Here is a 20454-nt window from a genome sequence, read left to right as displayed (position 1 = left end):
TAGAGATAAGCCCTTCATCTCAGCACTTCTACCCGTTATGAATCTCGGCACTGACTTGTCTACTGTAGCAGTTTCTCTGATCAGCGTTGAAAGTAGCCCTAGTGTATGGACATAGACACACATATTTAGAGGGCAGTTTGACAAACTGTCCACTTGGCAAAACAGCAGCAACAGGTTCCCCTCTAGGACCAACGTCATTTTAACCATGTACCTTTTACAGTACCAGAATTCCCTACTGTTTAACAAGCCTCTAATTAGGAAGTGGTTGGTTACCCCCATGACCTTCATGACAAAATTGCACTAGCGGGATCAACTTGCTTGACAGGTCAGTATTGTACCACTCAGGGTCCACTGTTGGGCAAGACCATTGCTGACTTTTCTTCCCAAGCGGTCTATATAACACCATCCAGCACTAGCTGCCAAGCAAGGAGGACGTTTCCATGGTAGTTCTAGCTTGATTTCCCTATGTCCTGCAACCCAAGAATGATGGTCTTCAGTAATGTGTTATTTGGATTTTGTTTTTCAATACACAATGTTTATGAACACGTAATTTATGGCAATTTTTTTTGGTGGTGGGGGCATTCTCTGTGTAGCCCTGGCTGTCCTGAAATTCAGTGTGTAGACCAGACTGACCTCAAACTCAAGTCATTGTTTTTAAGAGCCAAGGTTCTTGGTACATCATTTAGGCTGGCCCTGAACTCCTGGGCTTAGTGATCCTTCCTCTTCAACCTCCTGCTGGGATACTGCTGGGCTTTCCTATGGCCCTGCTTTCCATGGTAAGCATGTTTGTTTTCCTCTGCAGTCATGCGTACCCTTATTTCCAGGAGATGGTGCTCCTGAAGGCTCTCTGTACCTTGCAAAGCACTCAGGTATAAAAATGATTTTATTGTAACTGTAAAATATTAAGTGCTGGCCGTGCCATTTCGCAGTAGCAGAGGGTGACTCTGCTAGCCACCTGCCAAAGTACTCCGGTCACGCGCTACCAGCACCTTCCGGAAAGCGGGAGGGAAGCCCGGTGAACCACTACCGCCCACACGGAGCAACCATCATGCTTACCTGGCAGAACTCCAGGTACTGAGCCGGAAAAGCATTTCTTCAGGCTTAACTTTTTGGCCCTGGCTGTACTTGAGAATCCTCGAGGGAATTTCCTTCTTTAAAGCCCCACCCCTGAGATTACCACAATTACCTCGGGTGAGACCCATGCGTGGGTTCCTTTTAAATGCTTCTCCATTAGTGCCAATCATGTGGGAAGTGAAGACTTAGGTTGATGCTGTGGATAAATGCTCTAGGTAACAACAGAACAGTTACTAAATTTCTCTGGGAAAGTTTCTCTCTCTACCAAAAAAAAAAAAAAAAAAAAGTTTTTTCATCTCCTTGAATCAGCCTAAGTTGTTTTCATGTGGTCGTCATCGTTGCCATCCTCTTCGTCCCCCTCCTCCCTTTCCCCCGTCCTCCCCCCTTCTCCCTTTTCTTTTAAATAGAATTTTACAGAGCATGGTGGTGAACACCTTTAATCTCACCACTTAGGAGGCAAAGGCAGGTAAAAATATCCGTGAGTTCCAGGCCAACCTGGTAAAGACAGCCAGAAAAAAACAAACCCACAACCTGTGGATCCTGAGCAGGAAGTGGCATGGCAGGAAACAAGGGGGATTGGAGAACTCAGGCAGCAAGTAAACTCCATGAGAACAGACTCTAGAGGCAGGCTTCAGCAAGATGGCTCATTTAATTGGGGGAATAATTTAATAGGGAGAACAAGGGCTATTTAAACCTTTGGGGAGCGAGTAGAGGGTTTTCTGGAAGAGTGTGCATTTTATTAACCAGTTCCAGGGTACGGAGGATGCCTCACATACATAGGAATTTCAGATATTGCTAGACTTTCTGATTGCCAGTCCACGTGACCTCCTCCACGGGGCAAAGGTGGGGGCTCAGGAATGCATGGGCTGGGATGCGCAGACCACAGGCAGGCAGAGATCAGCATGAATCAGGATAAGATTTCAGGGTTCAGATGTGCCTCGACCCCACACTTGCTCCAGATAATCTCTTCACGGCTTCCGCAGCTCCCCAGCCCCACACAATGATATGTTTGCAGTTTACAGGAGGTACTCAGGAGATAGTCCTTTGGTGGTTTCATTTAGTTGAGATAATGGATATAAACTGTGAACAGGTGCTACTGCCCAACTCCGTGGTTCTCGACCTTCCTAATGTTGCAACCCTTTGATACAGTTCTTCTTGCTGTGGTGACTCCCAACCAGAAAAGGATTTTTATGGTTACAGCTACTTCATAACTGTAATTTTGCTGTTATGAATCTTAATGAAAATACCTGTTTCCCAATGGTCTTAGGAGACACCCATGAAAGGGCTGTTCGATTCCCAGAGAGGTTTTGACCCACAGGTTGAGAACTAGTGGCCCAGAGAGTTCTGGACAGAAAGCATTTCAGTCAGGTACCACATTGTGACACTTATCAGGAGGACCCTGTGTACCATGGATGTCCCAGAATATTAAAAGGGAAGCTGAGAATTCCCTACCCAGCGATGTGGTAGTTATGGTGATGTCCGGTGTAACTGTGTGATGTTGGAGTAAACAAACTTACTGCCTTGCTAATCATGTAAAAGTGTAGCACATACGCTTTTGTATGGTACACAACACCACAAAGAATAATTTATGACACTAATGGTTTGTATGTTTGCTATTTGTTTTAATAGCACTTTCTGGTGTTCTCACACTTACCAAAAAGCCTTTCCTATAAAACAGCGTGTTGAGGTGTACTGGCAGCAGGGTCTCACCGTGTAGCCATAGCCATAACGCATTATGAAGACCAGGTCTGCTTTTGCTTGCCAAAGGCTGGGATTAAAGACGTGTGCCACCGTGGCGGGCTCCGTGCTTGGCTGTCTCTCACATCATTTTATTGCATGATTTTCCCAGGGCTGATCAGTGGTTGTACTCTTGATAGTCTGACAATATGTCACAGAAACAACTTAGGGAAAGAAAGAGTTCGTTTGTGGTTTCGGAGGTGGTTGTCCATCGTGGAGAAGAGAGAGTGAAGGAATCAAAGTGTCCATCTCATGGCAACCAAGGAGCAGAGAGAGAAAAAGGGAAACCCGGAAAGGATCTAGAGTGAGAAACAGGCTCCAGGGTCATGCCTTCAGTGACATTTCCTCTGAGTAGGCCCATTACTACCCATACTGCCTCCCAATTACACTATCTTGTCATGAATCTATCAATCCTCTATCACAGCAGAACCCTCCAGATCCTATCTTCTCTGGAGATGGCTTCACAGACACATCCAGAGGTCTACATTACTAATATATCCTAGGCTTTTCTCAGTCCAGTCACAGTGACAAGGAAAACTATCACAGAGGCTGAAGCACAAGAAGCTATAAAGCCTGTGTGAGTAGCAGTCTTACCATCAAGGCCTATGATACTTGTACAATGGTGAAATCACCATACCACATTCCTCAGAACACAGCCCCAACTTTGATACGTGACTGCATCTATAGCCTCCTCAAGAGGTAACTGAGAAAGAGTTCAGTTTCCCCAAAGCAGATTACCACAGCCTTAAACCCAGGTGGTTCTTTCTCCAACTATACAACATCAGTATTAAGAAGCAGCCATGTTGTCACAAAGAAAATTTAGCAAAGTGTTGTTCTGCTGTCTTACCCACTGTGACCACAGAGCCTCCAAGGCAAAGGAACATTCTGAGCGTGGGCCTATATCACCCAACGGCACTCTCTCTAATAGAGCCTCTGTGGATATCTGCAAGTGTTGAATGGATGAAAGAATGCAGAATGAGACAGTGAATGACTATGCAGAAGCACTTCGTTTCCATTTTATAAAGCAGTTAATTGAGGTGTCAGCGGGGAAGGTAACCCATCTGAGTACCCAGAACTCACAAAGACAGACCTGGAAACCAAGGGAAGCCAGAGTGGCTGACGGTGTTCCCATCCTGCATCCCGTGCTGCCAGCTGTAGTTTTTAAAGACCAAGACATGAGGTCACAGCTTTAAAAATGATTTATGGATCAACTCTTCTCTTGATATCATACACACAAATGCTCATAGGAGGCCTATTGATGGAATCTGGCACAAGTGATTTGCTATTATGTAGTTTATTGAAAATGTTTTAACAAGATTCATTTGAAAAATGCTTAGTCTAAAGTAATCACAACTTTCTGAAATGACTTTTTGAAAAGCTGTTTTTCTTCCTGAAAAATCTTCACGACGTTGTAGCAAATGACAGATCTCCATAGCTACATATTTAGATCAACAATTACTAGCTACAAATGCAAAAGAGCTGGGGAGAAGATACCATATATGTTTTTAATCAGGAAAGAAAGAGACGTTTCTAGTGCCATGCTATAGACTAAACTGCCACAGTTCTAAACTGATGCGCACATGGAAAATGTCAAGGACCCGTCATGCATGCATGGCAGGGACTGCTGTTTTATAATAGCTGATGGACACACGAGTGGAAAGGGCCTACAGTGCCATGTGCCAAGTGGCTAAAGAAGCCATGAGTGAGTGGATGTCATAGCTAAGTTGAGAGAGAAAGTCAGAATTCTCTCCCCATAGTGAAGAAGCCACACACTTTACTCAGAGCCTTGGTGTGTAAATCATTACAGTTACAAAGAATGGAACTGACAACACATAAAGGCATTGCAGTTCCTCCTTTCCCCCACTATGTTTATAAACTTTATAAACTGCCCGTTATTTGATCATTTTGACCTTCATAAAAGGTAGCTTCCTGTGATCCAATATAAAATATTCAATTAATGATTAATCAAGCTGATATGCTAAACGCACCATGTGAGCTTTGGGGACTAAGGGTTGGATGAAAAACACTTTTCCTTTCTGCAAACCCTTGGAGGGAAAAACACGTACTGATCCTGTTAATAATCGTTCCAAATGTACAAACCACTTTGGGATCACACTGTCATCTATGCATAGAAAACAGTGACTCAACAGCGGGGACGTAGCTGGTGGGAGCTTATGAGTCTGCACCCTCTGACGTACACATTCTATATAACAATGGCTGGGGAGATGGCTTCATAAGCTTGCTCTACAAATGAGAAGACCAGAGTTCAGATCTCCAACACCCATGTAATTGCCCAGTGTGGGAGAGTTAGAGAAAAGGCATCACTATGGGGCAAGCTGGTTAGGCAGATTAGCCAAACTGGTGAGCTCTGGGTTCACCAAGAGATGATTCTGCCTTGATGTATAAGGTAGAGAATGATGGGGGAAGAAATGGGCCTTCATATGAGTGCATGCACACACATACATGTATGCACCCACACATATATGAACATGCATATATGCTTGTATATCGCACTTGTACACCCAAAGCCTCAATGTTTTATTAATGTATATGCCATAGTTTGGGATGAAAAGTTCATGACGATGTACCATGAACATTGCAGAGCTAATGGCTGTTAGTGGACATGTATAAAATGGAGGACTTCAAAACAAACACATTAAGACCACCTAGGGAAAACAAGTGAGACACTATGCAATAATACGATGACTGACCACAGGAAACAATAAACTCTGGCCCACAGCCCTCAGAAAACAGCCCATTATTTCTAGCAAATACCCTTCAGAGTCAAACAACCATTTCAAATAAACAGCCATGATTTTATTAATAACAGATATCCACCCTGATTTTTGTCCCCAATCAAGAGAAAACCAGTGATGTTCCCACAACCAATTACACAGGATGTCCTGCCTGAAGTCAGCCACCTCCAGCTTCCACTGGCCAGCACCTTCCAGTCCGGCTTCCTCTGTCTCCTTCTGACACGATAAAGTTTTCTAGGCCTAGCGTGCCACCCAGTCTCCATCAAGTGACAGTGTCACACCCCCTTGCTTAGCAGCAGTTAGTAGGCAGCCTTGTTTTAGTTTCATTGGTTGGTCTTGTTTCCACCGAAGAGGAAGAAAGAGAACTAAGGGACAAGAAACACACAAATGAACTCAGTGCTAAGGCCGTTTCACCTATGAGAACTGCTGATGGAGGCAGCCCTGGAGCCCCCTGTCCAATCAGAGCAGGGTAGGGTCCTGCCATGAGCCACAGGAAGATGAAGTCATTTTACAACTTGTTTCCTTCATCATTACGTCTTCCTGTATACTCTGCTCAACCTTTTATCCTGAAGAGACTCCCATACATAGATCTGTTTTGTTTGCCCTTCTAAATCTCAGTATGTATCAAGAGCTGGGAGTGGCCAGATTCTCCAGCACTCACTATAAGCTCTACTAGGTGAGGGATATGTGGAACTGCTCACTATGTGTCCAAAGGAAGGGCTGAAATAAATACCAAGATGCATCTAGCCAGCTAGCTCATAAACACAAGACTCGCATGAACACAACTCTTGACGTGCTCATAATGAAAATCTTGTTTCCTCTGAAGTCTCTAACCCAATACAGTCTGAGAAAAACTAGATACAAGTCACCAAATAAGGCCCAAGGGAACTCCTAGAGCAGGAGTCAAAGATCCGGGTGTTGTTCTAATTCGTCCATGGTGCTCCGTGCTGACTACGACACAGATGCATTTCTGAGCTCCATCTTTCTCTCATGCTCACTGGGTAGTGAACGTGAATCACCATTAATAATAATTTTCCACTGCACGTCCAGAACAATCCATCCAGAGAAAATTGGAACTTCTTCTTTACTGAGGTCCAGTCCCATCAATTTGATGCTCATTTTATAGAAAGGCCATTGAGCAAAATTAATGTACCCAAACAAATAGAGTTTGTCCTTGTAACTGATTCAGAGTATGACAGGAAACAAAGGGGCCGCCTTAATGGCCTCCTTGGGGAAATTTATTTTCAGAACATTGAGTTATTTTCTTCTATTCTGTGAGATTAGATTAAACTCCTTTTAAGAACAAGGAGAGAAAGAAAAACCTAGTTGTCTGCTTTCATAGCACACACTTGAGAGCGAGCGTCTTGTTCACTTGCTCGTCAGTGTCCATGTCAGAGTAGACTGCAATCCTGGTGTTATTTCAATTTTCTGTTTTCTTCATCCCACTCAAGCATGGCTTACCCCAAACCCTTTAACATGAAGAGTAAACTAGGGAACTACCAAAGGCAGAATAAGAGATTTCTTTAAAAATATCACTATGTCTGCCTGAGACATTGCTTTGGACATCATCACTGTGGGTTAAATGTATCTTCCAAGATTCATGTGTTAGAAATGTAATCCCTCACTTCATGTTAATGGCACACAGATTTGGGGTTCTTGGTAAATAGGATTAGATGAGGTCATGACAAAGAAGGTCCTATGACATATTAGTGGCTTGATCAGAGGAGAGAGAGACTCTAACTTGTTCTGTCACAGCTCATGTCCTCTACCATGCTATGACACAGCAAGAAAGCCATCCCCACATGTTCTTTGACTTCCCAATGTCTAGAACCATAAGTAAGACAAGCCCCTATTCTTCATGCATTAATCAGTCTATGGTGCTCCATTACAGAAATGGAACACAGCCTAAGAATGACTATTCCCCCAAAACTCTAGCTATCTTTTTCTAATGGACTGGATAGGCCAATGATATTATCTAACTTACACTCAGGAACAAAACAACAAACAAACAACAAAAAGAAAGAAAGAAAAAAAGAAAACAATGCTCCTCTATGGTCTCTCTGCAGAAAACACATTCTAGTCTATGTGTTCATTGACAATCATTGTCAACGAACAGAAAAAATAGCCTCACTAAAGTCTCTTGGGGGATACTGAGACCTGACTGAATAAGCTTGTTCAATCATATTGAGAGTAGGCATGTTCTAGCTGAAGAAGGGACGAGAAAGGTGGTCCATGTAACGGTTAGTTTATATACCTCAGGTTAGTTGGCTGCAGTAGTCACATTGATAAAAGGACAATACAGTTGTTACTGTGAAGCTACTGTGTACATATGGTTACCATCTGCAATCAGTTAACTTTAAGTAACGGACATTGCTCTCAACAAGGTAAATGGGCCTCGTGCCATTAGTTGAAAAGTTAAGAGCAATCGAGACTTCACAAGGAAACGTCTCCTGATGAGGTGTCTCCTCCTTCTTGAATGTCCATCCTACAGGCCTCTCCTAGAACTCCAAACTTTCCAGGCTCCACCACAATAGCCAAGTTTTAAAAATGACTCTTATCTTACTGTTCTGTTTCTCTGGAGACTTTGACTGATGCAGTCTAGGTGCAGAAGTAATCCAAGTCCTCAGATGAAGAGGCCTGAGGGACTGGCTGCACCAGTGAGGGGCAAAGGCCATGTCTACATAAGTGCAGGAAGTTCAGACTCCTGAGAATTTGGAAAACAAAGTCTGCTGAAAGGCACAAAAGTGTGTCAACATGCACATATGCATAGGAGCTACTGAAGCTACGAAACTCACATGAAGAGTGGGATGGTTGAGGCTTAAGTACTTTCTTCACACGATAAAGGGGCCCCGGGCATGGTGGCTCATTATACGATCCTAGCACTTGGGAGGTGAAAGCCGAAAGATCAGACGTTCAAGGCCAATTTAGCTACAGGAGTCTCCCCCAACCCCATAACACACACACACACACACACACACACACACACACACACACACACACACACACACACACACACGAAGGGGAGAGGGAATGGCTGTTAAGTACTTTTATAATGACAACGAATGGTTTTTAGGGAACATGATGGTGTAGATGCTGGTGGGAGTGGTACAAGGAAGAGAAGTGGATGATTTAAGAGCCACTTCAGAAGTAGAACTAATGAGGTGGCGGACAGAGTAATGGAAGGATGTGTAGACTAAATCATTAGCAAAGTCAAGTACACACTGACAATTACTTAATAGCCTAACGACATTTGCAATTTTCTTTTCAAGCAGGAAGGGCTGTGGCTGTGCTTCTGATGTTCCTTTGCATCTCATTTATTGCCCAACAATCCCAACTCTGAGATTAGAAGTTAAAAATAGCGTCTTCACGTGAGGGCTTTCAAAAATTGTTATAATACATTGGAATCCCAAAGTCAAACTCAGGGACCAGGAACTATGATTCGCACATGCTCCAGAGTCAGAACTGATATCTTCCAATTGGTACAACTTCCTTGGACTAAGGCTGTACCTTTAAATTGTGGCCACCTTGAGGAGGCTTAGCAAAGAAGCAACTCCAAGAAGAACCTTTTCTCAAAAATATTGCAAATAGCCCTTCAAAATGGCCAAGAAGGGTAGAGGAGCTTGCCACCAAGCTTGGAGACTTGAGTTCAATCTCCCGAGACTCACAGGGTGGAAGGAGGAAGCCAATTCCCACAGGCAATCCTCTTACCTCTACACACTTGCAGTGGCGCACGCGTACACACACACACACACACACACACACACACACACACACTCACGCACAGTGTGATAGATGTATTGTAAATAGAATAGACTACAAGTGCCATTACATTTGAATCAGGTGTGTGTGTGTGTGTGTGTGTGTGTTTTCAGAACTCTTACTACTCTAGATCAGTCACATAGCATGGCAAGCAACCTCTCAACTTTACAATTGCCACTAGTGAGTGAACTTCAAACTGTAAACCACTGCCTTAATTGCAGTAAAAAATAAAAAAGCCGCAGAACCAGTTCCCACAAGTTCTCATTCTAGTGTTTTTCATTTTCACACAGTCCCCTTGGCGGGCTGTTGCCACGCCTGACACACACATCGAGTTCCGAGGGCTGTGCTAGTGAGGCACCACACCACCACGCTAGCCCCAGGCATTCTATAGCCGCCCTCTCCAGGCTGTCTCTCGGCAAAATCAAAGCTCTAGAAACTTCTAGTTTAACAATTAGATTTATATGTTCAATTCTCAATCTACAATACATCCACCGAATACATACATCACTGCCGACTAATAAAGATCGAAACTGCCCACCTAGACAAGATAAAATTGACCTAGACCACCTCAATCAGCATCCTCCTCCTCTGTCTCCATCTTTTTTCTTTCCCTCCCACTCCTCTCTCCTTCCTAGACTTTTCCCCACCTACCCTTCCTTCTCATCCAATGATAGGCTTCCCCTTATCCTGGACCCGCCTTGCTACTTAATAACATTATCCTACATGCCTCATGTTTCCCCAACTCATGACCAAGTCGGATCAGAACTGTGCCTGGCACACAGCATTAGCTGATGGCACAGTTAGTTCAGTGCAGCACAGCTCCTCCCTCTTAGCATGCTGTCACTGTGACGCTGACTTCTGACTGTTCACTTGACACAATCTAGAACCGTCTGGGAAGGGGGTCTTAATGTAGACTTGTCTAGCATAGGTTGGCTTGTGGGCATGCCAGTGAGGAATTTTCTCTTAAACAAGGTTATGAACTTACCATTTTAAACAATATTGATTAGATTTATTCATTTTATATTATGTGTGAGTGTTTCGCCCACCTGTGTGTCCCCCTGGAACTGGTGTGTCAAGGATGGCTATGAACTACCATGTGGATCCTGTGAATCAAACCCATTGCCTCTGAAAGAGTAGCCAGTGCTCTTAACTACTGAGCCATCTCTCCAGGCCCTATAAAATTATTTTTAAATAATTGTATTATTCTCAGAGAATTGTATACGTGCATACAATATATTTTGATTATAGTTATTCTTCACTCCCTAATTCTTCCTAGACCCACTCCTCTTCCTGTCTCCTCAACTTCAAGTGGAGAAAAGTTATCCAAGAAATGCAGGCCCCGTACTTACCCTCGGGTTCCAGATTGTTTCCTATTGCTGTGATAAACCCTCTGACCAGAACCAGCACAGAGGTGTTTAATTGGCTTATACTTTCTGGTCACGGTTTATCATTGCAAGAGGAGGAACCGAAGTAGAGGAATGCTCGGCTTGGTTCTTATACAGCCCAGGTCTATCTGTCTGGGTTCTGCAGGCCCCTAGCTGAGATGTTGAGGTGATATTCACAGTGGGCTGGGCCCTCCCACATCAATCCTCAATCCTCAGACATGCCACACAGGCCAATCAGAAGACAAGTAAGGGTCTCTCTTTCCAGAGGACTCTAGTTTGTGTCAAGCTACAAACTAAACAGTACACCAATGCAACTTTGTTATCTCAGGTGAGAGAAAGCAACCATGTAACATGGGCTCTGGAGGCCAAGAAAACTGTTCAAATGCCAACTCTTCTCATCCGTTCCAGAAAGATGGATGAGTTATTTAGCTTCTGGAATGTCGGGATCTTCATATCTATAAGGCTAAGATGATGAAAACCTTCAGGGCTGGGGTGAAGACATGGGACATGAATCAAGCATGGGCCAGGTAGACAGCAGATGCTCTCCAGATGCCTAATTATGGACACTGCTCATCCCTTCTAGTCCTCAAATCTCCTTTCCCATCAGAACACATTCACCTAGTTTTAAATGTCATTCCCAGAAAATAACAGTGGAAGTCTAGAGAGCAAGTATCTGGAAGAGCTTAACCCACTTTCAGTGAGATTTTGAAGTACATAGATTGCTACCCAGTTTTGTTAAAAACTTCAGGTATAAACTATCTTTACATCTGAAATTTGTGCTTCTCTGATTAAAATATTGTACATTTTAAATGTGAATCACTTGCTGAGAAAAGAAATGCCCTGTTCTCCATCTCTGTGTCATTAGCTTTATCATTCCATTGTCATTCTTTTCCTATTTCAACAACTCTGGCCCATTAAGGGATGTAACAGAGGCCGGAGAGATGGCTCAGTGGTTAAGAGCACTGGCTGCTCTTCCAGAGGTCCTGAGTTCAATTCCACAACCATCTGTAACGGCATCCAATGCCTTCTTCTGGTGTGTCTGAAGACTGCTACTATGCACTCATAAACATAAATAAATCTTTTTTTAAAAAAAGAAAAAGGAAAGTAATAGATCCTCTGACTCTTCAACAGAACCCCTCTAATGCTAGTTGGAGACTTCAAGTCCTGAATGTCTTGTCTCCAACTCCTCACCTGCTCTTCATCTGCGCCCTATATTACCTTAAGCCACCTTCCAATGTGAATGGATTCTAACTTTTCCCTTTCTCCTTTTGGACACTGCCATGTTTAAAGCAGCTGACTTCTGTGCTATGGTGTTTTAATCTAAAACCAGCTTATGCTTTAGACACTTGGCTCCCCCAGATGGTAGCATTATTTTGGAAAGTTCTGGAGACTTAGTGTGGCCTAATTGGAAGAAGTGGGTAAATGGAGGAGGGGGAAGGTCTTCGAGGAGTACATTACCCTGGCTGTCCGTGTGGTTCACTATTCCCTACCCTGCTGCTTATGTGAGCAGCTCTCCTCTGTCCTGCGGCCTGGCCACCCTCATGCTCTGCTCGAGCTCATGGGACAAAGCAATCATGAACTGAAATTTCTGTTGTTAATGTTCCTCTGAAACTATGAGCCCCCAATTTTTGTTGTTGCTGCTTCTTAGGTGGTTTCTGTCTGGTATTTTGTCTGGTATTTTGGCTATAGCCATGCAAATGTAACTGATACACATTATATATGACATATATATATACATACATATATATGCATATATATACATACACATATATATGCACACACACACACACACACACACACACACACACACACACACACACACATATATATATAATGAGGTTTTAGAAGGAGTGGATGAGCTCATTTAAAGGTTGGGCCACCCCTAAAAGTGCCTATGATAAAGAGTCCATTCCTTTCTAGGTGGTATTCTGTGGGACCAAAGCAGTGAAAATGTCAGTGTGAATTACTCAAGGATTAGAATCTGTCAAGTTCAAGCATGAGATGTTGGCACAGTGGAATAGACAGACGTGTGCATGTGTGTCTGTGTGTAGGTATGTGTGGGGCTCTTGTGCATGTGTAAGTCGGTGTTGTATGTGTGTATGTTGCTAGAGATTAAGCTTGGATTCTCGTAAAACCTAAGCAAGTGCCCAGTCACCAGGATATATCCTGAGCCTGACACTGGGATATCTTAATATGTTTACAGAGCAGAAAGCAAGTCTGTCCTGGCTGACTGGTTTGACACCACAGATTGGCACTGCTAATTTACTCACAAGTTAGATACTTTACTTACAGGGAATGAGACAAATCTCCAATTCCAAAGGTTTTAACAAAAATGTGTGTAAAACTCATTATAATGTAAAAGCACTTCTGCAAAAAGTATATTATTGAATGAGGGGTTGGAGGAGGGCTCAGCAGTTAAAAGAACTGGCTGCTCTTCCAGAGGACCTGGGCTTGGTTTCCAGGACCCACGGTCATGGAAGCACACAACTGACTGGAACCCTAGTCCCCATTTTTGGTGCCCAGGGACACATGTGGTACACAGACATACAGGTAGGCAGGCAGGCAAAACACCACATACAAAAATACATGTTAAAAGAAAACATTGGGGGTTGGGGATTTAGCTCAGTGGTAGAGCGCTTGCCTAGGAAGGGCAAGGCCCTGGGTTCGGTCCCCAGCTCCGAAAAAAAGAACCAAAAAAAAAAAAAAAAAACATTGAATGAGCATGATTCTGACATGAATATTAAAATTTCTATCTTCTCAACCGAGTTAAAAAATAAGATCTCTTGAAAAAAGTTATAGCATAATCATTAATAACTTGATAAGTTTTGTTGCTCGAAAAGTGGTTTATAAGCCCCTCAGGATGCATCCCACAAATTAACCAAGTAAATAAATGAAACCAGATATGAGTGAAGTACCTGATGATAAATCATAAACCTTTTTCATAACAAATCACTATAATTTTTAGTAGAAATCTTAGAGTTTTTATAAAAATTGCTGTCATTAACCATTTGTTTATTTGTTTGAGTTTTGGGTTTTGTTTTCTTTGAGACAAGTTGCTCTATGTAGCCCTGGCTGTCCTTGATCTCACTCTGTAGACCAGGCTAGCGTCAAACTCAAGCTTCTGCCTCTGCCTCCCAAATGCTGAGACCAAAGGCATTCGGCACCACCACTGAGCTGATTGCCATGATTTTGCTAGTAAAACTATTTTCCATAATTCACCTATTTACTTGGAAAGGCTTTTCCTCAGTGTATAAATCTCTAAAAAAAAAAAGATGAGCAAAACTGATACTGAATCTTGTCTCATATGAGAGGCGACATTTCTTTACTAACCATGAGCTGAGAAAACTGTGACACTATTCATTTCACTAAAAGATGCATTTGTAACAAAATATGTCATAGGAGATGATATCAGACTAACCCTCTTATGGATCAAAATTATAAACTTTGGATAAAAATCTAAAAGCAATTATTTGAAGATGCAGGCAGCCAGCCAGAAGCAGGCAGGCAGAAACTGGAGGGATGGCTACTTTTCAAAGGATGTTAACATAATGAGTGAGATTTATGTTCAAACATTTTGCTTGAGGGCACTTCCTACTATGTACTGTGCAAGGCAGCTGGCACTCAGTCAAAAAGCTTCCGTTTTACTGGGTTAAGGAGCGGTCTCAAAGTAACTGGAAACCCCAGGGTGGGGGGTGGGGGGGAGTTCTGAAAAGCACTCGCTGAGGTACAGAACTTCTGAATCTCCACGTGTTCTCTACTCAAATCCTTGCTGCATAGGGGAGACTATGCAAGGAGTCCAAGAAAACAGCAGCTGCATTGTTCAGAGACATTGTCAGAAGTCTGACTGCAGACAAGTCAATTACTTACGAGAAAAACACTCATTAAGGGAGATGACAGAATTTAGAGCATATCACCCACTGGAATATGTGTGTGTGTGTGTGTGTGTGTGTGTGTGTGTGTGTGTGTGTGTGCACATACATACATAAACACACAGACACACACATACACACATATATATGAACATAAAATATAAAATTTTGGCTTGTAGTCAATAAGGAGTAGAAACTGACTTCAACTGGCCCAGTTTCATTTAGAAAGTCATTATATGTTTTCAAGAACTGAAGAAAAAACATGGTTGTGATAAATTAATGATATTTGGGACTCTCAGCAGAGAAATGCATGGAAACTCTAGAACTAAAGTTGTGGAAATATTTAATTTCAATTGGGGGCTTTGACCCCACATTTTATATACATACAACTTTTATATTTACAATAATCAACATTAGAGCTGGGGAGATCTACCTTCCATGTTACAAGACTCTATTTCCCTGTTGATAGCCCCATTTTATAATTTCCCATGTTCCATCTGGGCAGCTCTTAACTTTAAATGGCTCACTCTCATGGCCACACTTTTATGACTCACTCCAGGGTGGTTTTCTCCTCTCTCCTCAGACCCCCAGCCCAGGAACCCCAAGCCCTGCCTATCTCGATTTTCCCCAGCAGTGAACTGTAGGCATCTTTGCTTAACTAATAGTTTTAAATTAAGGAGCAAGGTCACATTATACATGCAGATTTTCCTGTTCCTGGGAGCAACCAGGCCTTGTGGGGAGGGGCAGTATTAAGCATTAAAATTTGTAGCAAAAGTTCAAACCTCAACAATTAAGGTAAATTTTTTAAAAATTTACCGAGTGAGTTGAAAAGTTATTTTATTAGATAGCTAAAAGCTCAGTGAAACAAATTAAGAAAAGTTTCCATCATAAACAAAAGTGGTTTTTCAAAAAACAAGCTTAAAAGGAAACAGGTAGGCAGAGCCTTGAGGGGCAATATCAAGAAGTCTAACATGCAGTTGGTATTTTAGAAAGAAAAGAGAAAATGATATGGAAAAAACATTTGAAGATCACCCCCCCAATTATTTTACAACATAAATCTACAGCTTAAAAAAAATCTCAGCCAGGACTGGAGAGATGGCATGGTGGTTTAAGAGTACTAGCTGCTCTTACAAAGGACCTGGGTTTGATTCCCAGCACCCACACAGTGGCTCACAAAAAAACCTTAGCAAAATCCAAACAGGATATCTCTAAACAGAAACCACACTATGGTGTAGTTATTTAAAACCAAAGACAAAGATGAAATCTTAACGTCAGCCAGAAAAATACTTAACGTCACAGTACAAATAGGACAGGTAGCTGTACTCAGAGATAATGAAGGCCACAGAAGATATTTTTAGAACTGAACTTGGATGAAGGCCTTAATGTTAGCTGTTGTGGTTGGCATCTAGAATGCCCTCCGCAGCTCACGTTTTGTTCCCAAGCTGCTGGCACTGATTTGAGAGGTGGTATAGCCATCAGGAGGTTGGGCCTGGTGGTGATAGTGCTTTTGATATGGGACATGGCTTTTGCTCCCTGTGTCTCCCCTAATGGGGGGGTCTCTGCCTCATGAACCTCCTGTAAGACCTTTTCCTACTTTGATGGCTTGAAACTTCTGAAATCATAATTTAAAATGATCCTCTCCTCTCTTAGGTTGTCTCTGTCCGGTGTTTTGGTCACGGTGGTAAGAAAGGTGAGCAACTGGCAATCCACTATCTACAGGAAAATAAATCACCCCAAATAAATAAGACCATAGACATCATCCCCAGATCTGCGTTATAACTAATCGTGTTAAGTTCTTCACTCAGGAGAGAAATGGTACTAGGTAAAAAATCAGACCCACAAGAAGGAATCGAATAGTAGCTTAGTAATTACAGCATAGTGTAATGCTGACTTTAGGAAGAATCTTCACAGGTAAAAGAAGGAGCATATGACGTAAATTCAAGTATGCAATTCAAATTTACAAATTATAAAAACTCTCTATTTTATAGCCAGTTTCTTTTTAAGATTTGATTAGATTTTTTTGTCCTGATGCCATTTTGTGGGCATCGATTATGGAAATAGTGCCACATTGTTATGTCATGTTTGCTTTAAAAAGTCGACTTAGTCTTTGTCACACTAAAAAATTCAATATTTTCAATATTAAGAAGGAATGAAGAACACTAGAAATAGTAAATATAAAACACTAGAAATTATTAATTTGCTTAAAATACACGACTGTTTAAAGCCAAAAATTTACGTTGCATTTAATGTGTGCGGGTCTATTTTACATGGCAATAAAAACATTAAAGGCAGATAAATGAGCTACAGTTTTGCAGGGTTCTTGTATTTTATGACAATTAGTATAATATAACCTCTTAATACATTAGAATAATTTAAAGTTGTATACCATAAGCCCCAGAGCAACCATTAAAATTTTATATAAAAGAAGTATTTATTAGCAGAAAATCAGTGGGGAGGCTAGAGTCAAAAAATACTAGATTAACACCAAAGAAGAAAAAAAAAACCAAGCAAACAACCCCATCACCACCAGAAAGGTTGAAACAAACAAGATAAAAACGTCAAAATGGTAGATTTAAATCCATTCATGTTATCATTACATTATATGTAAATTCTAATTGAAGTATAAAGACTACCAAACTAGATTTAAAAACTCTAAACTGTAAACTATATATGAGGCATAGAAGAATTAAATATGAAGACATTAACAGAATGAAGAGTGGAAAATATTTACCAAGGACAAACAAGTCTAAGAAAGATAGAGCAGTTATACTACTATCAGACCATACAGACTTCAAAGCCAGAGAATAACCAGAGATAAGAAAAATAGTCACAATCAGTAAGAAGGTCAAATCAGGACTGGTGCAGACCTTGCTACTGATCTTGTGTTTTATTCTGCAGGACTTATAGGCTAGAAAGAAAACAGTAACTTTTCTAAGTTGTCCTCTGACCTTCGCATACTTTTAATTAAAAAAGTGAAATTATTAGGAAGTCATAAAAGCCAATCAAGCAAAAAGTACAAATCCACAGTAATAAAGATTGTAATAACCTCCTCTGAGTACTAGATGAAAAAGTCTGTAGTCAAATGGTTAACCTACACAACACTGTCAATACTTATTATTTATAGAATCAACTGGGAGATAAAAACCACTCAACCGCCTTGGAGGAACACTGCTTACTGGTGTGCTCTCTGTGGATTGTTCTGCTTTCTTATACAACCCAGGATCACCTGTTCAGTGAATGGCATCCCTCACAGTGGGTTGGGCTCTTTCATATCAATCATTAATCAAGAAATTCCCCACAAACGACTTTGATGTAGCCAATTCTTCAATTGAGTGTCCTTCTCCCCAAGAGAGTCTATTTTGTTTTTGACAAAAACTAACCAGCACAATATTTAAGCTAGAAATAACAATTCAGGAAAGAGCTTAAAGGTTTGAAAATATATTTCAAAGTAGTAGCTCAAAGAGTAATTAGAAACTATTTTCAGCTGAGTCAAAAGTGAAGCACACTACATCGAAAACAGTGGAACTGCAGCTAAAGCAAATCTCTGAGGACAACTCATAGCTCTAAAAGCATTATATTTAAAGGGTAGGAGCCTCCTCGATGTTTTAATCTTTACTAAACAACTAGAAAAAGAAAAGTTAAAAAAAAAATGAGTAGGAAGCAAAAAAAAAAAAGTCAGTGAATTAGGAAAAAGAAATTAACATAGCCAAAATACAGCCTTTGAAAGACTTCTAAATGTTGATACGCCTTAGTTTACATCAGTCAAGGCAAAAGAAAACTATAAATTACCATTATCAAGAATGTCTAACAAATGGACTGACCCTGGACTCTGACCCCATAGGTAGCAATGAATATCCTAGTAAGAGCACCAGTGGAAGGGGAAGCCCTGGGTCCTGCTAAGACTGAACCCCCAGTGAACTAGTCTATGGGGGGAGGGCGGCAATGGGGGGAGGGTTGGGAGGGGAACACCCATAAGGAAGGAGAGGGGGAGGGGGATGTTTGCCCGGAAACCGGGAAAGGGAATAACACTCGAAATGTATATAAGAAATACTCAAGTTAATAAAAAAAAAAAAAGAAAAAAAAAAAAGAATGTCTAACAAAAACTTCCTTCTCGATGTTAGTATCAAATAAATGTATATAATGTACAGATTATGGTTACAAAACCCCACTTTTGTCTAAAGAGATGCTCCCTGCTCTTGTGGACTTCTATTCCAAGATGTTAGTCAAACAATCATATATATGTATGTATGTATAACATATGGACTATAGTAATAGTTCTCAGTCTTCACGAACTTTTAGAGAGAAGTTAGTGAAATAAATGTATGTGTACATAGTAGTAAAGGAGGACTATTAGGTTGGAAGGGAAGCACTTCCGCGGAAACGGTACTGGTCCAGGCTCTCTTGCTGGATCCACAGCAGTGGCAAGCAACAACACATCCTGGAGTCCAGACACAGGTGGCCCGTGCTGCCCTGCCCCGCCCCGCCCCGCCTGGCCCTCGCTTGCCCCACCCCCAGTCCTTCTGCGCAGGCGTGAGGAAGGCGTCCCGGGGCTCGAGGGGCGGGGCGTGGCCGGCGGCTGGGCGGGGCGGGCGCGGGCTGGTGGACTGGTGAGGTGGCGTCGGTGGGAGCGGTCCGCCGCGGTTCGGCGTGATGCTCGGGCCCCAGTCCGGAGCCCGGCGGCTCTGAATGCCCGAGCCGCCCCGGGACATCATGGCGGAGGCCTGCGAGGCCACCCGCCCCTCGGAGGATGAGGACGAGGAGCGGGAGCCGCTGCTGCCTCGTGTCGCTTGGGCCCAGCCGCGGAGGGGCGCGCCCGGGAGCGCCGTAAGGCTGCAGGCGGACCAGGGCGCGGCTGTCCTTCGCGAGCCCGCCACCGAAGAGCCGCCGGTGGTGTCCGAGGACCGGTCGATCTCCGCGAGCTTGTCCACCGAGCTGGACCGGACCCGCAACGCAGTCTCAGGTGCGACCGGTGTACGCGCGCGTAGCCCGCCCCTCCCTGCCTCAGTTTCCTCTCACCTTTACCCCTGTGGCAGGAGTTACAGGGACCCCTAAAATCTCACTCTATAGGCTCCCCAAAAGAATCAGTCCAACTGGGAACCAAACACTGAAGGAAACTTCACCCAGGACTGTGACGTAAGTTGTTTGTTCAAGTTTGGACTTAAGTTCTGAATTAAGAACTCACAACGATCCAGAAAGTTCTCCTCGGAGTCATGAGTTTACGGGGCGGATGAGAGCTGAGAGATGTGAGGAAAGAACGACCATTTGCCGCTGGGACAAGTTTCAAAACTTTCTATTAAATGTTGCTATTGTGACGTTAGCCAGAGGGGGCAGAGGCGGGTGAAACCCTGCCGCCAGCTCTCTGAAAAGTATATTTGTGCGCTTAAAAAGAAAAACACCTTTTCGTTATCGTGTGGGCTGATTTTAAGTGGACCTTTGAAAGAGAGGCTAACAAGAAATGTTTAAACTAAAATTCAGGCATGCTATTGTAGGCCCGGATGTCTGTGTGGTGAGTTTAGACCGGTGGAGTGGAATTTGGCTGAAATGGAGTATTTTTGTATGAGATCCATCTGGAGTCTAGACTGGCTTTTTTGTTTGTTTGTTTTGTTTTAAAAAAAACTCCTACTAGTTAATAACAGGATGGACCCAAAGGAGTGGCATATGTACTTTTCAAGAGGATCATTCTATATGACCCTTTATGGAAAAGCCACAGGGAAGGTAGTTATTAATAATTCATTTCCTAGAGGTTGTTAAGTCTTATTTGACCTACCAGTGTGCTAATGTGACTTGAAATGATTTGGGCAGAACAAATCAAGAGTTCTAACAACTTTTATGCAAACACAAATCCTCGAAGTAGTCTCTTGACATTAAGTACCC

The 20454-nt window shown here is 42.5% G+C and overlaps 1 protein-coding gene and 1 long non-coding RNA gene across 4 annotated transcripts in view; one reads left to right on the top strand and one right to left on the bottom strand.

The window, feature by feature from the left end:
- Window positions 1–5606: 5606 nt before the first annotated feature.
- LOC134481754 (uncharacterized) lies at window positions 5607–19858 on the bottom strand. The gene is made up of 2 exons (XR_010057523.1): window positions 19763–19858; window positions 5607–5932 (listed from the first exon to the last, which is right to left on the bottom strand). It is a non-coding gene; the product is annotated as an uncharacterized LOC134481754 (long non-coding RNA).
- Pi4k2b (phosphatidylinositol 4-kinase type 2 beta) overlaps window positions 19147–20454 on the top strand; it is a 26919-nt gene continuing 25611 nt past the window's right edge. For 2 of the 3 annotated variants that reach the window (XM_039091939.2, XM_039091940.2), the window contains exon 1: window positions 19147–19540. In XM_039091939.2, the coding sequence (XP_038947867.1) occupies window positions 19267–19540 (274 nt within the window). In that variant the 5' untranslated portion in view covers window positions 19147–19266. 3 annotated transcript variants of the gene reach the window in all.

This window comes from Rattus norvegicus, chromosome 14, assembly GCF_036323735.1.
Source record: "Rattus norvegicus strain BN/NHsdMcwi chromosome 14, GRCr8, whole genome shotgun sequence".
NCBI classification, from domain to species: Eukaryota; Metazoa; Chordata; class Mammalia; order Rodentia; family Muridae; genus Rattus; species Rattus norvegicus.
Note: the sequence above shows the minus strand (reverse complement) of the source record. Positions and strands in the feature narration are given on the sequence as shown.